A 17,291-nucleotide genomic window follows, 5' to 3' on the forward strand; every position below is an offset into this window, starting at 1 on the left:
AGGTCCAGTGCTTCAGATATTGTGAATTCCTGCAATTCCTTCAAGGCTTAGTAGCAGAATAATGTGTCTCCGTGTCACGTTGCATGTGATGTTTTTACTGTCATAACTATGCTATACATTGCATTATAATTATCCTTCTGTAGTAGCTATTTATACCTGTTACACAAAACTTTCCAATTTTCCCAAAGCTTTCTGAAATTTATGGGATGATTCAAGGTACTTGACACAATATAGTATTTAACTGGTAAATTTTTTTGCAAGCAAGGAAAAATCTTGCCCCAAACAGGTTTGATTTATGGCTTACTCCAGTATTCTATACATAGTAACTCCTCAAAAAAAATGTCCTTGGCTGATTATCTGGCTGAGTGCCCACATATTTACTGGGTTTGAATTTATATGCAGAAGGAAATCTTCTTTCATGAAAGTCATGATCTATCTTGCCTTTTGTTAGTAGGGAAAAACAGCAGAGACTTCAAGGACTATTACATTGTGTAAAATTTAACTCCATGCAGTTATTCATGGAATCCTTCCCAGGGACCATACAGCATTCTTATGTGCTTAAATAAATATTTCTGCCTTTACCCTTGGATTTTGATAGAAATTATTTTGGGCTCTTATTATTCATTTACATTGCCCCATGATGCTAAACAACAAATAGAAAATGAAATCAACCAAGCCGGTATTTCCCTTAGAAACTGGGAGCAGATAGTATTATGAGTTGGAGTCCTAACTAAGGTTTGGTAATGGCTAGCACCAGTACTGACTATGTTTTCCATGCCTATAGATGTACCTGAAATTTAAGAGCAGATCAAACTCACTCATCTAACAAGTGTTCATTACATTCAGAGATTTCTTGAGAGTGTCATGTCAGACTTGGTGAATCACTAAATCTGTAGAATGGAGTTCAGAGTTTCTCTTTTTGTTTGGATCTTGGTGAAACACATGTAATAGCTCACCATTACAGAACAAAAATTGTTACTTATGATTTCCAATTCACACAGCTGATAGATTACATGATAACATTTCCTGGCAGACGATGATCTTCTATGTGTTCCATTGTGATGCTCCAGTAACATCCTACTGTTCCAAAACAGATTGTTTTAAACTTTTTAAAGTATAATAAGGAGTTTCGCTAGTGGCTCAGTGGTAAAGAACCTGCCTACCAATGCAGGACAATAGTCAGAAACGACTTAGCGCCTGAACAATAACAACAAAAGTATAACAGAACATGAATTTTGATAATATCATGTGAACCCCATCCTCCCATCCCATTTATTTCTGAGGACAACTCTGAGGACACTAGAGAAGTGAAGAGAGTTTCAGACAAGGACAGGTAACTACAAGCTCTTGTGATTTCACAACAACTCAGACCAACTCAGGAATCAATACAAACAACATACATGTTGTTTGAGACCTCAGTTTTGGCTAATGTAAATCTAGGTAGGATGGCTGTAAAAACACCAACATGTTTTGAGGCTGGCAACACAAACGTTAATGCAAATGTGAAACAAGAAATCAACTTCAGTTGTGTTCATGGCAAAAGATATACCATGTCCTCCACAATTTAAGTTTTTCTACTGATATTTTACTGGGACATGGGTATCTTTGGGACAATGCTCCTTGCTTTCACACTATTTTGAGTATTTCCAAAATTCTTATCAGTGACACTGAAAATTCTATTTTAATATTCTAGACAAAACATCCAAAGTTAAAATAGGAAAAACTTAAGTAAGCTCTAAATGTCCTAATCATATGTGATTTTTATTAAAATAACTTATAAATTCTCCATGTTATATATTTAATGATTTATTTCAATATATTCTATTATTTTTACTTATCAATCATGTATTTTCAGTGTCATCAAAAAGCAAAGTTGAAGTTTCTACCCAGCAGAAAACATTTTGAGGGAAACATTTTACTAAACTATAAAATACTAGAGTGTTCCAATCTATTTTTCATAATCACTGCTAATAACATGATAGAGACATTACCAATCCTGCTAGCAGATTTTTAAAAACTAATTAGACACATTAGAAGCAGTAGAAAACAGTCATTTATTCATTGCTACAAAAGGATACACAAATTAGACTCTATGCAACTAAAAGCATGGTTCTTTTAGAAAATATTTATATATGAACTTTTAAACCAATTTATGGAGGTAATAGGTTTCATTTGCTATAGAAGAATAAATGAGAATGTGAATTAAGAAAAGTATCACAAAAGTCAACTACAATCAAACTAAAAATTAAAGATTAGTTTTGCAAAATAAGCAGTTGGCAGCAGAGTGTTCTTACAAGTGAATGTTCAGATTCTTTTTTTCTTTTGTGAATGTTGAATAAAACAATAATCTGGCTAAGTTAAGAATTCAGAACTATATTCATAATGAATTTGTTGTGCTGTCCATTTCTGCTCTTCTCACACTGGTACAAAAATGAGTAGGAAAGTGTGCACGTAATTACTTATTTAAGTCAAATAACTTATTCAATAGCTGCAGGGATAAACTACATTAACATGTATCATCATAATATAAGGGAGTGCAGTGAAAATGCTAGTATTCAATGTCTCCTTAAGCTTTATTTCATATTGGTGTTTAAATGATTAGTCTTAGTTCTCATGTAAACGTACACCTTTCCTTGCTGAGAATTAAGTTTCTCTGGGTTTTAGTTTTTACGACTTTCCTATGAAATCAATCAGCTTGGTATTATTCCCATTTCACAGATGTGGGTCCAACCCACCACCCCCATGGGCTATATATCCCACCATCATGTGGAAGTTTGGGGGGCAAAGACCATGATTTACCCTCAAATAACTTCAACCAGAATCAAGGGAACTGCTTTCTCTCCGATCAAATTTCCTCTACCTAGATTCTTCTTCATTTGGTGAGGCCTTCCTCCTTTACTAGGTTTAATTCAGAAACCACCTCTACTCTGAAATAGATTTCACTGAAATCTACTGAATCATTCTTGTTTCATTCCTCACAGTACTGTCTCCTCAAAGCTTTAGTGAACAATGAGCACAATGTGTTTACAAAATGCACATCAATGTGTTTACAAAACACACAACTCTTCCTTCCTGCAGGCCTTTCATTTTTTATATCTCCCTCACAGAGCTTGGGAAAGGGTCAGCATGAAGCAGCTTTTCCCTACAGACAAGACAACAGATAAGAAAAACTGTAACTGCCCTTGAAGTAGTAAATATAGGTATGTTAAAGAGTGATTTTTAAATGTAAAAGAGGAAAAGAATTGGCCTAAATCCAACCACTACAACAGTGCAGTTCAAGACACAAGTGAATGTAATTAGAAGCCTAAGAAGTCATTCCTGAATAACAAAAGGCTTTTTGTTTAAGTAAACAATTTTCTTATATGTACTTTTTAAGATAGGAAGAAAGGCAGGAAAGATTTTATGGATAATAGAGGTTCCTGCCAGAGAAAGAATTGCAGTGGTACTAGGCAACTCAGCTATTCTCTCCAAAAAGAGTCTTTAAGACAGCCTACCTTTTAATATATCTCTGGTGCGGGTGAAAATGGTTGTTAAAAATATCAACAAAGAAATATTCTTAGAGTCCCTACCTCACACCAAATACTTGCCAAAAATTTCATAGATTATCACATTTTCCTAATATGAGTTAGATTTCATGATTCCCATTTTATAGGAAGAGAAACTGAAGATCAGAACAATTAAACGAGTTGCTAAGGTTGCAAACGTAGTGTGGAGCATGGAGCCAACCAAATTTTGGGACTCTTCCTATGAAACCCTACAACCCTCTCTCTTGGTGTTTGGGAATATTGTTACTCACCAACTGCATTATGTGAACATGATGCCCATTTAAAGGCATTCAGGCTGTTTCACATTTGCTAAACTGTAACTTGAGGATGCCTTTCATGTGAAGCTGGAGAATTTGTTTATACTCTTTGGGCATCTCGTGGAAACCGCGTTTAGGTAACTCGTTGTCGTAGTAGTGATGGCTGACAGGCATGTTCTCTCCAGTTTTAGAGAAGGGCCAGAATCCATACAGCTTCACGTTCTCACACAGCTCGACTGCCACGCTTGTGATCATCAAGCCGGAGGACAGGCGATATTCGGTCACACCTTTAGTCCTCCAGAAGAGTGCAAGGTTTTTCAGGTACTTGGGATGGAAAAATAAAACCTTTTGTCTTGCTTTAGACTCCTTCAGTGTGTGGTATACCTTAAAAGAGGCCGCAGTATTGGCCCTGAAGGAAAACGCAGGCAGAAGGACGAAAGCATCTCCATAGGCTGCAACGTCCTCCAGAAATACTGCTTTCTTTTCCTTTAAGTTCCCGTATCTGCCAAATTTTTAAAACATTGTGATTTTAACAATAATCATCAAAGGAACAGTCTGGGTAACATGAAGCTGGATTCACCACTGACCAAAAAACAAAACCAGTTATGTCACTGTATATAAAAGAGACAAACAGAAGATTCAGAGAAATTAGGGTTAAGTAAGCATCCTGTATAATAAATATCAAGGGTTAGGTCTCCATTTCTTTCTTGGCATATCTATTCTTTCATTTCTACCTTCTTACAGAGCAATATCCTTGCTGGACATACATTTTTAAAAATTATTTTATCTTCAAACTCAGAAATTTTTTCCTGAGGTTGCTTTTTAATACTGAGACACCTTCCAAATGTATGATACTGACACATTTTCTCAAACATAGCACACTCTTAAATTATCTGTACATTTAAAAAAATTCATTGAGCTGTATGCAAGTGTACATATTATTATAAAATAACAATTTCCTTTAGAACAGCAGTCCCCAACCTTTTTGGCACCAGGGACTGGTTTCACAGAAGATAATTTTTCTATGAACTGGGAGGTGGGGGTGGTTTGGGGATGATTCAAGGGCAGTATCTTTATTGTGTACTTTATTTCTATTATTATTTTATCAGTTCCACCTCAGGTCATTAGGCATTAGATCCCAGAGGCTGGGGATCTCTGCTTTAGAAAACCTAAAATATCTATATGCATACACACACACACATATGCATCTTAAATTTCCTCCATGGACCGTGATATGTGCTAAATTTAAATAATGCCTCAGTAAATACACTGGTATACCTAAGTGCATGTGTTTAGAAAATAAACTCTGGGGAGACAGGTACAATATTTTATATTCTCTTAAGCCATACTAGAACTATTTGAGGGATATGTTCTACTAATAACAATTATTAATCACTTTGGATGAAACCAACTGAATAAAACTAAGGATGGGATTTTGGGGCTTCCTTGGGGGCTCAGACAGTAAAGAATCTGCCTGCAATGCAGGAGACCAGGGTTTGACCCCTGGATCAGAAACATCCCCTGAAGAAGAGAATGGCTACCCACTCCAGTATTCTTGTCTGGAGAATCCCATGGACAGAGGAGTGTGGCAGGCTACAGTCCACGGGGTCACAAAGAATTGGACACAACTGAGATACTAACACTTTCACTTTTAAAGGGATTTTTATTAAACAGCCAATATTTCATAGTAGTGACATTGTGGAAAACAAAATATGGGAATTATTTTTTAGTGATAAACTGCCCAAAGTGCCCTGACAATTTTGTCAGGTTCTTCTAAGGCTTACTCTCTGAAGCTTCTAAGTAGACTAAGTTTTTTCAAGAAAGTTTTATCAAGACAAAACAGTAACATTAAAATTCTGAAGGGAAATAATTTTTTATAAACTTCAGTACTGGTGCAAAACATGAAGAGATAAGTAAGTTCTGTTTTGATTAGCAACCCTTGACTTATGACATTAGAAGTACAACTGGACATACTTCTTATGAGCCACAACCTAAATTACTAATATATTCTTATGTATTTTCCTTACAAAGCCATTCCAGTCAGTCTCAGCAGCAAGATTAGGGCTCAGACAGTTTAAATAATAAAACAGGTTAAATAATAAAAAAGTGGTCTTGAAACAGTTATGTAACTTGGAGGGACTTACCTTAGGTTTATAATACTGGGATTTAGAGTCACCAGGTTGGTTTTAGTGCCAACATCATTGGTAACATTTCCTGTGGTTGGGGGGAGATTACACCTGAAATTTGGAAGACAAAATATTCTCAAAATATAACTTTCAAAAAAAAGTACATCCACACATATGCATGTGACCACTCTCATTTTATTGAAGAAAATTACTGCTGTAAAGAGTCTCGGAATTCATCTGATTTCCATCGAAAATATTTAATAAGTACAGAATTCAGACACGGGTTTGATCCCTGGGTTGGGAAGACCCCTTGGAGAAGGAAATGGCAACCCACTCCAATATTCTTGCTGGAAAATCCTATGCCCTGGCAGGCTATAGTCTATGGGGTTGCAAAAGAGTCAGACATGACTTAGTGACTATACAACAACAGCAACAAACTCTTAGTTGGCATTTCAATATTGGATAAAACATAAGAATCTGATAAATGCTTTCAGTGACAGAACTAGAAGTGACAATTACACCTTGCCTAGCATTTGAAGAGTTCAGAATCCTTTTTTAAAAATTATTTGTATTAATTAGATTCCCATGGTGGTCAGTTCAGTTCAGTTACTCAATCGTGTCCAACTCTGTGATCCCATGGACCACAGCACGCCAGGCTTCCCTGTGCATCACCAACTCCTGAAGCTTGCTCAAACTCTTGTCCATCGAGTCAGTGATGTCATCCAACCATCTCATCTTCTGTTGTCCCCTTCTCCTGCCTTCAATCTTTCCCAGCATCAGAGTCTTTTCCAATGAGTCAGTTCTTTGCATCAGGTAGCCAAAGTATTGGAGCTTCAGCTTCAGCATCAGTCCTTCTAATGAATACTCAGGACTGATTTCCTTTAGCATTGACTGGTTTGATCTCCTTGCAGCCCAAAGGACTCTCAAAAGTCTTCTCCAACACCACAGTTCAAAAGCATCAATTCTTCGGCACTCAGCTTTCTTTATGGTCCAGCTCTTACATACATGACTACTAGAAAAACCATTAACTTTGACTAGATGGACCTTTGTTTTCAAAGTAATGTCTCTGCTTTTTAATATGCTGTCTAGGTTGGTCATACCTTTTCTTCCAAGGACCAAGCATCTTTTAATTTCATGGCTGCAGTTACCATCTGCAGTGATTTTGGAGCCCAAGAAAATAAAGTCTCTCACTGTTTCCATTGATACCTATCTATTTGCCATAAAGTGAGGGGACTGGATGCCATGATCTTAGTTTTTTGAATGCTGAGTTTTAAGCCAGCTTTTTCACTCTCCTTTTTCACTTTCATCAAGAGACTCCTCAGTCCCTCTTCACTTTCTGCCATCAGGGTGGTGGCATCTGCATATCTGAAGTTATTGACATTTCTCCCGGCAATCTTGATTCCAGCTTTTGCTTCATCCAGCCTGGCATTGTGCATGATGTACTCTGCACATAAGTTAAATAATCAGGGTGACAATATACAGCCTTTACATACTCCTTTCCCAATTTGGAACCAGTTCATTGTTCCATGTCTATTTCTAACTGTTGCTTCTTGACCTGTATACAGATTTCTCAGGAGGCAGGTAAGGTGGTCTGGTATCCCCACATCTTTAAGAATTTTTCACAGTTTGTTGTGATTCATACAGTTTGCGTAGTCAATAAAGCAGAAGTAGATGTTTTCCTGGAACTCTCTTGCTTTTTCAATAACCCAACAGAGGTTGGCAATTTGATCTCTGGTTCCTCTGCCTTTTCTAAATCCAGCTTGAACATCTGGAAGTTCTCAGTTCATGTACTGTTGAAGCCATGCTTGGAGAATTTTGAGCATTACTTTGCTAGCATGTGAGATGAGTGCAATTGTGCAGTAGTTTGAATATTCTTTGGCATTGCTTTTCTTTGGGATTGGAATGAAAACTGACCTTTCCCAGTCCTGTGGCCACTGCTGAGTTCTCCAGATTTGCCGGCACACTGAGTGCAGCACTTTCACGGCATCGTCTTTTAGGAACTGAAATAGCTCAGTTGGAATCCCATCACCTCCACTAGCTTTGTTCATAGTGGTGTCTCCTAAGGTCCACTTGACTTTGGATTCCAGGATATCTGGCTCTAGGTGAGTGATCACACCACTGGAGTTATTTGGGTCATTAAGATCTTTTTATTATAGTTCTTCTGTGTATTCTTGCCACCTTTTCTTAATATCTTTGGCTTCTGTTAGGTATCATTGTCAATTTACAAATTTTTTAAAACTAAGGCATTGTCATTATGGTTATAATGTGTGCCAGAAGCAAAGCGTATATAAAAAATTAAAAATTTCATGATTCCCATATGGATAGTTTTTCCACCAAATTAAGCTGTTAATAAATAAAGCTCTAATGTTCTTATAATGATGCTTTCATATTGATGTTCTCATCCTCTTTTGAGTACTAATTGGTTTTTAAATTGGAAAACAAATTAAGAATTGTAATTTTGAGTAAGCATATTCTTGTCACAAAAAAAGGGAAAGTTGGTTATGATTCCCTAAGTATCATTTACAGAATTTCAAGTAGACCATTTCTTTAAAGTTATATATACAAAGGGAGCATCTCTGAGGAAAGCTGTTTAAATTTGACTGTGTTCTGCAATGCTCCTGAGGTTAAAATAATCTATTTCATCCTCTGTGAAATATATGAATAAATGAAACATGTATTTCCCTCACTGATAAAAAAGATACATCCTAAAACAAAGATGGCACTTTGGAAAATACAAATATTAATCATAGATAACAGGCCACAGAAATAACTTCATTAGTGGACTTCCTGTAACAAATCTACTTTCTAGAACATAACCACTTCATATCCTTTTGAAGACTCAAAAATGATTTTGAATATGCTATCACTGGAGACCCATAGGGGGAATATGGTGTATTGCATATATATAGTACAGTGAAGCCACTCAACACCTATTCTTGTTCCTTACACTTTTAATCGACAGCTCCCAATCTTCTGAAATGAAAAATAATCACAAGCAGTTTCCAGATGGTTTTATAAACTATGAAACATCTATGGCCAAAATCGATATAGGCTGAAACATTAAATAAATTTTAATGACATCTGACCTTTCTGTTTGGAAGGTTAACTTCAAAATGAACTCTCTATTCAGAAAAATACTTGGCATCAGCAAATGCAGAATCTAGAATATATACATTTATTTCAGAGTTATAAATTAAGTAGCTGTTGAGTTGTTGTTTTTTTTTCTGCTTGTTAAACCTAAACTTGTATTTCTTTTTTTTTAAACCTAAACTTGTATTTCTTATACCTGCTATATTTAGGCATACTATTCACCCCAGATGTTTTGGGAATTTTCAGTCTATAAAAAGTCTATTATGAGAAGAATTATTTATTTTCCCCCTGGCTTTTCCATACTGAGTACTTTAACAAAATGGCTAAATCATGCAGGTATTCGCCATTTCCACATTCATCATGAGGAACACAATAATTGTTGGACTGCCAGGTCTGTTCTGTCATTACTTTCAGCATAAAATTCTAAATGAGATTAAAATGAGGGGGAGCTCCTGATTCAAAATTGTGTTTCCTTTTCATGTGTTAATAAAAAGGGCAGCATTAAATCAATAAAGATCAAAGGATCTTCCTCTGATGCATGCAGTCAGTGCTCATGAAATAGGAAGAAACAGATTTCAACTTTATGAAAAGGTACATTTCAACTGAAATCCATCCTCACAAGGATGAATCATCTATCTTTCCATCATGTTCTGAAAGTGGAGATGCTCTCTGGTTTTTCTTATTAGTTCAGAAACACATAGGAACCACTTTTGTTTCTGTTTTTGGCAAGCTAGCTGAGATATAAACATTTTAAAAGATCAGAATTTTACAAGCCACATTTTTTTCCCCTTAAATTTCAGGCCAGAAACCTAAATAAACAATGATGTTGTACGGCTATACAAAATCGAAGTCAGCATTTTCACAAGTATTACCTGAAAACAAAGTTTTCTTGAAATGCTGTTTAAGAAAAAAAAAAGTTATCCTTGATACACTGAAGGCTCTGACAAGTCCTTCAGTGAAGATCTCTTTCACCATGATTTCATACAGGGTTTTTAGAAAGTTTAGTAAGCATAGCACAGTTTTATCTTTCTGGTATCAACATTCAAAGGAACTCATGATCCATTTAACACTTCAGAAAACACACCAGATAAACTGTAGGCTTAAGCAACAAAGTTCAAAGATCAAAATTTAAACAGAATATCTTTAGACTATTCCTTTAAAATATCCAACTGATCTTGGATTTTAAAAAAAGACAATTTGACAGTACTTACCTAAAAACGAAGTCAGATTTATCGATTTCAGCTCCACAGAGAGACTGATTCAGAATCCCCCCGTTTCCAACCACTGCACACTGATTAAAAGAGTATCCCACAAAAGGCTGAAACTTTCAAGAGAAAGGGAAAAATTGCCATAAATATCTTTAGTTTTAGAACCATAAACATCATCAGCTTAATTCAAGTAGCTGAAGTTTTACATATACTAAGGAAAGAAAAAGAACAAGAAGCAATACCATAGCATGTGAATCAACTTCTGACTAATCATAAGATACCCTGTAGGAGTTCCCTGGTGGTCAGGGAATATGGCCTCGATCCCTGCTGGGAAGATTCCACTTGGCATGGAGCAACTAAGCCTGTGCACCACAACTACTGAAGCCTGCGCCCTCTAGAGCCTGTGAGCTGTAACTACTGAAGCCCGTGAGCCCGGAGCCTGGGCCGCACAAGAGAAGCCGCAGCAATGGGAAGCCCGTGCATCACTAGAGGGTAGTCCCCACTTGCCGTAACTAGAGAAAGCCAGGGCAAAACAATGAAGATACACAGCACAGCCAAAATAAATAAATTAATTGATTAAAAAAAAAGAAATCCTGTAAACCTGTTTCATTTTTCTTGAGAGGAATACATAGCATATCATATACAATATAATGTAAAAATATTAAATATAATACATTTGCTTTTAAAATGTACTTTATTTTATGTCCCATAACTAAGTAAATAAATTGAGGATGACAAAATTTCACATGGGTCTTTCCGACAAACAGCCAAAATTTTCAGCCAAAAATAAAGCAATTATAAAGTTGCATTAAATTCTCTACTCTTGGCCATAAAATTAACAGTTGATTTAACAAAAGTTCTCTGTGCTTCTTAAATAGTGAGATCTTCAAGCTCAGTGATGACAGGAAATTTACACCTGCTGTCTCCATAAATGATCAGCCACAGTGCTTTGAGGAAGTCTAGTCACTCTGTGCTGATTTATTTCAAATTCATTTCCAAGACCAGAACCATTTTTGTTTCCTCCAAGGATCCAACTGGCCAATCCCCAAAGACCCTTCACTATGACCAAATCCTTCACAGTCTGAAAATAACTGGTCAATTGGACACTGTTGTTGGCCTTTGCTGATCACTTTTCTGGAAGTCATGCTGTGACCTTAATCAGCAACAAGGATGTCAGCACAGACTTCCACAATACAAGGTCCTGATTCACCTGTTTTGTCTCTAGAATGTGAACGTAGGTACTTAAGGGGCAGGGAGTATTTTATTACTTTTCATTCCCCCTCATCTTTCACTGCACTTGCCCAGAGGAACATCACTTCTCAATGAGTGACTGCTGGCCCAGTGGCCACCTGGTTATAATCCTGTGTCAGGTTGGAACCCAGCTGTCCCAGCTTATGGGAACCAACTGGGAAATATTCAGGAATTTTGTCAGCTGGTTGTAAACCAGTGGTGAATTATAATCACCACAACGGGGGTATTTACACTGCTGCTGTCAGGGAACCCTCCTGTCTGGTGTACAAGCACACCCCTGGACCAGTGTGCTTCTGAGCTGCCCTACAGACCCTGAGTCACCTGACTGCCCTGTGCTGATGCTGCATTGGGAGATGCCAAACAAGTGATGAGAACTATGTTTCAGCACATCTGGATTGTCCCTAAAAATGAAAAATCATATTGTGCTTCTTATGTGAAAAGCACTTTTCTGAGTTGTAACTTAACACATAGAATCCATACAACAGCCTTATGAGCATTTTACAAAGAAGATGGAGGCACAAGTTAAGCAATGGCTAGAGTGCTCGCTTCGGCAGCAGATATACTAAAACTGGAACGATACAGAGAAGAAAAGATGGTAACAATAACCCTATATGCGAAAGAGACACAGATGTACAGAACAGACTTTTGGACTCTGTGGGAGAAGGCGAGGGTGGGATGTTCTGAGAGAACAGCATTGAAACAAGCATGCTATCAAGGGTGAAACAGATCACCAGCCCAGGCTGGATGCATGAGACGGGTGCTCAGGGCTGGTGCACTGGGAAGACCCAGAGGGATGGGATGGGGAGGCAGGTGGGAGAGGGATCGGGATGGGGAACACATGTAAATCCATGGTTGATTCATGTCAATGTATGGCAAAAACCATTACAATATTGTAAAGTAATTAGCCTCCAACTAATAAAAATAAATGGGGGAAAAAAAAAAGTAATGGCTAGAGCGCAGCAGAGCTGGGATTCAAGCCCAGGCAGTCTGTTTCATAGTCCACTGTCATCTTACAGATGCTCTCATTCAAGGGGTAAGGGTTAACTTAAGCACGTGCCTTGGGGCTTCCCTGATGGGTCAGTGGTTAAGAACCCACACTTTCATTGCAGAGGGTATGGGTTCAGTCCCTGGATGGGGAACTAAGATGCCACATGCTGCTTGGCATGGTCAAACAATTAATTAAAATACATTAAAAAAAAAATGACATGCCTTATTTCCCTGTGTGGCTTTGATGCCCAGCAGAATGCCTGGCTCTTTAATGAATGGTTCTCACATACCTCTGACTATTGCAAGTCACTGAACTTCTATTAACAGCTGGAGATGTTTTCAGACAGTGTTTACTAAACAATACCACAGTAAATTCTGAACTTTACAGATAGGATGGAATGTAAATAGTCTCTTTATGGTACAATAGAAGAGATTACTGAGAGAAACCTATCTCCAATTAAGCACTTAATATAATGAATATTTTTCTCTGGTTTCTTGGTCAACTAGGAAGAAAAAATCCATACGTTTTGAGATCTTACGTTCAGTAGGAGATTAAATAAATGAAAATTTCAATGTCCCTTAAACCTCCTAATAAAATGCAACTTTGGGCAACTAAACAGTCTGCTTGTTGCTCATTCCAATTGTCAACCAAATTTGGGGACTTCCCTGGTGGTCCAGTGATTACTTCCACTGCAGGTGGGCATGGGTTTGATCCCTGGCCAGGGAACTGAGATCCTGCATGCCTTTGCAGTGTGACCAAAAGTAAGTAAAATAAAATGAAATGGAGACACACACACAAAAAAGAAAACCAACTTTGTTGTTTCTTTTCAAGTTACTTGGCAGTTTTTGGAGAAAGTGACTTTACAACATTTCATCAAAAGCATCTAACACTGCGATTTGCTCACTGTGTGCCTGGCAGAAGAGAGCAGGGTGGGCGTGCGGAAAGCAACTCTGGATGCTGTGTCCACGGACAGGATGTTGAAGAAACACAGAAAAGTGAGTTCACTTTGCAGTTGTTTATTAACTTCGCAATTTCCTCCCCTCAGTATTAAAAAGTCAGCATCAATTTGGAAAATGGATGGTGTTGTTAATCTCATCCAGAATTATTAAGCTTATGTTAAGTTATTCTTTTCAAGGTGCCAATCAGAAGCAAAACATACCTGCTGTCCCTCTATTCTGGCCAGCCTACAGCAAGGAAAACACTAGAAAAAATGGCATGGGTGAAAGAGTTGCTCCCCGTGGACTTCCCCAAGGCCTTCTCTGATAAGGGATATAAATATTCTTTGAAAATGAAAGTGTCAGTCACTCAGTCGTGTCCGACTCTCTGTGACCCCAAAGACTGTAGCCCTCCAGGCTCCTCTGTCCATGGAATTCTCCAGGCGAGAATACTGGAGTGGTTTGCCATTCCTTTCTCCAGAGGATCTTCCTGACCCAGGGATCAAACCTGGGTCTTCTATAATGTAGGCAGATTCTTGACCACTGAGCCATCTTTAGTTGCTATCATTTTAGCTATTGGTAATTTCAGTGAATCATGAGGGGATTTTCAGAATGCTGTATGAATTGGTCCCCATTCCCTTCTAGAAAATGTGCAATATTTTTTCTCTAACATTTTATATTGATTTTGTTCATTCCCAGAAAACTATACTTCCCTTTAATTGTAATATTTTTGGAAACAACTGGAACAACTTACATGACAATAAAACAATCAAAAGAAGTCAAATGTCCAACATAATGGAATTAATTGTAAGAACTGAATATTCTACAGTTGGTAAACTGCATATATAGTGATCCCATTTTGACCACTGATGTGGCCTAACTGCTTTTCATCAAATCATAAAAATATGTCTGAAAGTATAGTTTATTAGCAGTGGGATATTCTTCATGAGAAAAATCTCCCCCAAGTTTGGATTTATATTGTAATGACAATGTATCATTACTTAGTTTAATAAATGAAAATATAATGAATGCATCTATGCACTGGGAAATGTTCTAGGAACTTGGGATACATCAGTGAACACAATAGATAAAAAACCCTGACTAGGAAAAAAAGGATAAAAATTATCTTTTCTACTATTGATTTCATTGTTATATTTTTCATTCTTATCTGTCGTTCCTTCATATCTAACTATATCACTTTCACCATTTGTTTTTATGGTCATCTTTGTCAATTTGAATTTCTTAATTATGTATATTTTAAATCTTTCTCAGATTGCTTCCCACAAACTAAATTCATCTTAAATTTTAAAATTTTAAATTAAAAAAAAAAACAACCCTGTCTAGTGGAAGCGATGTTTACTAACCAGGAATTCTAATGTATTTACTTCCCAAAGATTTCTTTGTGAAAAAATTGAGTTAGTCACCAAAACCAAGTGGAAAAATCAGCTAAAAAATGGTTATCTCCCCAAGTCCTGGTAATTACTATGCAGAAAGCCCAATACTTCGTCTCATACAAGAATGAGTCATGAAGACTCAAGAGCTAGAAGAGTTTACTGCTGAAAACGGACCACCATACGTATCTTACACATCAGAGTGTGGCATTTTAATGAATCAGCTCCTCCATTTTTACATCTTCATCTGAGACAATGTTCACCTTAAATGGTGACACAAAGAAACCACAAGAAATTTTCACTCACCACTGGCAACATATCAAAAATGTTTTCTCTAATTTGGATTTTGCTTTTACTTTCCACCTCATAGGTCATGTTGGTCCCAATGGGAGTGTTGTTTTGAGAAACAATGAAGTTTTGAACAGCATCACAACAGGAAGCGAGTTTTGCCCTGCGAAGGATAAGGAGAGAAGTGAGTCAAGGATTAAGATTAAGAAATCCAAAATAGAGATGAGGATGGAAAATGCAGAAGAGAATTTTGCCATATCGACTTTCAGAGAGAAGGTACCTCATTCACAAGGATGACATTTTTATCTCATTCCATTCTAACTGGCCCTGGATGGGGCAAGGATAAAATAGCAAAGAACACTAAAGTACGTCCACTCAGGTAGGGAGTGAGTCACCCATAGGAAATACTAAGTATATAATGGTTTACATATAAAGACTTGGGACTTCTCTGGTGGCCCAGTGGTTAAGAATCCACCTGCCAATGCACTGAACATGGACTCAAGCCCTGCTCCAGGAAGATCCCACATGCCGTAGAACAACTAAGTCCGTGTGCCACAACTATTGAGCTGTGCTCTAGAATCTGGGAGCCACAACTACTGAGCCCATGTGCCCTAGAGCCCATGCTCTGCAACAAAGGAAACCACCACAATGAGAAGTCCGGGCAACTCAACTAGAGAGTAACTCCCGCTTGCCTCAACACAGCAACAAAGACCCAGCGCTGCCAAAAATAAATAAATAAGGAAATAAATATAAAGACTTCTTTCTCATGATAATGTTGTAACAACAAAAAGACAATGACAGAATAGTTTCTAATTATTTTATTAAAAAGTATAGAAATCAAATTAAGATCAGTATCACACACTATCACCAAAGCAATATGTAATCATTTTTTATAAGATAACTTCAACAAAAAGAATCACTTCAACAGTGATTTTTTTCAAGTTTCACTGAAGTATAATTCACAAATTCAGGGAATTCCCTGGTGGTTCAGTGGTTAGGCCACTATGGCAGAGGGCCTGGGTTCAATCTCTTGGTCAGGGAACTAAGATCCTGTAAGCCATGCAGTGTGGCAAAAAAAAAAAAAAAAAAAAATTCACAAATGCAAATTGTTTATGTTCATGTTTTCATACTCACACATATTGTATAGTCATCACCATAATCAAACTAATCAACATATCCCATCACTCCACACAGTCATCTTTCTTTTTTTTTTTATGGTAAGAATACTTGAGAGTTACCTTCTTAGCAAATTGCAAGTATACAATACAGTACAGCTAACCATAACTGCACTGATGCACATTAATAGGGTGAATTTTTAAGTGAGGCGAATTTAAAGCTGCCATTCTTTAGAGAAAGTTTAGTGAAATTTAGAGCCAAGCAATGTCTGTTAACTATTCCAGTGGAGTGACACCTTACTGCCAGAATGCAGACCCAGAAAGGTCCTTCCAGGGACCATCCGAGTTTACCCCCAACTTCTGGCAGGTGAATCCAGAACCACTCAGAATTTACATTTTGCAAGTGTAATTCTCCAGAGATGTAGATTCCATATAATCTCTTGATCGTAATTTCACAACCTTGAAGTCAAGAGACTCTGTCATTTGCACAACTGAACACTCTTCTCTTAAATCCACTTCTCTGGTTAGTTTCTCACAGAATCTTTCCACAAAAACACTTCATGTAAATGAAAATGGTAACCATCAAGCAAAGCTTGAACTTTTTCAATCTTGATGCATTTAGAGAATTTCCTCTTCTCTCAGATTTTTTTCATAAGACCAGTTTTTCACTAAAGTCATCTTGTTCATCTTTAAACATTTACATGTTTCTCTGTTTACTTAAAAATATATATTATAGTTGGGTCCTATCAGAGCACAAGGAACAGTGAATACTTAGTGGGTATTGATACCCTAGATTCCCAACTGGTTCTTCTACACTGAACATGTTTAAATTGGTTTTTGGTCCTGAAGGGTATACTTTTATATATGTTCCTACTGAACTTGGTTCCTTTGAAAAAAAATACAACACTCTGGTCTACCATGGTCATTTAAAAAAATATTTATTCATTTATTTGGCTGTGTCAGGTCTTAGTTGCAGTACATGGTATCCTTGGTTGTGGCATGTGGGATCTTAGTTCCTGACCAGGGATGGGATTGAACCTATGTCCCCTGAATTGCAAAGTGAATTCTTAACCACTGGACCACCAGGGAAGTCCTAT

The 17,291-nt window shown here is 37.2% G+C and overlaps 1 protein-coding gene across 1 annotated transcript in view; it reads right to left on the reverse strand.

Moving 5' to 3' along the window:
• Positions 1 to 1,855: 1,855 nt before the first annotated feature.
• The window catches only part of ST8SIA6 (ST8 alpha-N-acetyl-neuraminide alpha-2,8-sialyltransferase 6), a 159,827-nt gene continuing 144,391 nt past the window's right edge, over positions 1,856 to 17,291 (reverse strand). Inside the window, exons 5-8 of the mRNA XM_070471835.1 lie at positions 15,098 to 15,242; positions 10,230 to 10,342; positions 5,947 to 6,039; positions 1,856 to 4,304 (exon numbers count right to left, since the gene is read on the reverse strand). Of these exons, the coding sequence (XP_070327936.1) occupies positions 3,836 to 4,304; positions 5,947 to 6,039; positions 10,230 to 10,342; positions 15,098 to 15,242 (820 nt within the window). The 3' untranslated portion in view covers positions 1,856 to 3,835. The remainder of the gene's footprint in view (positions 4,305 to 5,946; positions 6,040 to 10,229; positions 10,343 to 15,097; positions 15,243 to 17,291) is intronic.

The sequence above is a fragment of the Odocoileus virginianus genome, chromosome 9 (assembly GCF_023699985.2).
Source record: "Odocoileus virginianus isolate 20LAN1187 ecotype Illinois chromosome 9, Ovbor_1.2, whole genome shotgun sequence".
NCBI lineage: Eukaryota > Metazoa > Chordata > Mammalia > Artiodactyla > Cervidae > Odocoileus > Odocoileus virginianus.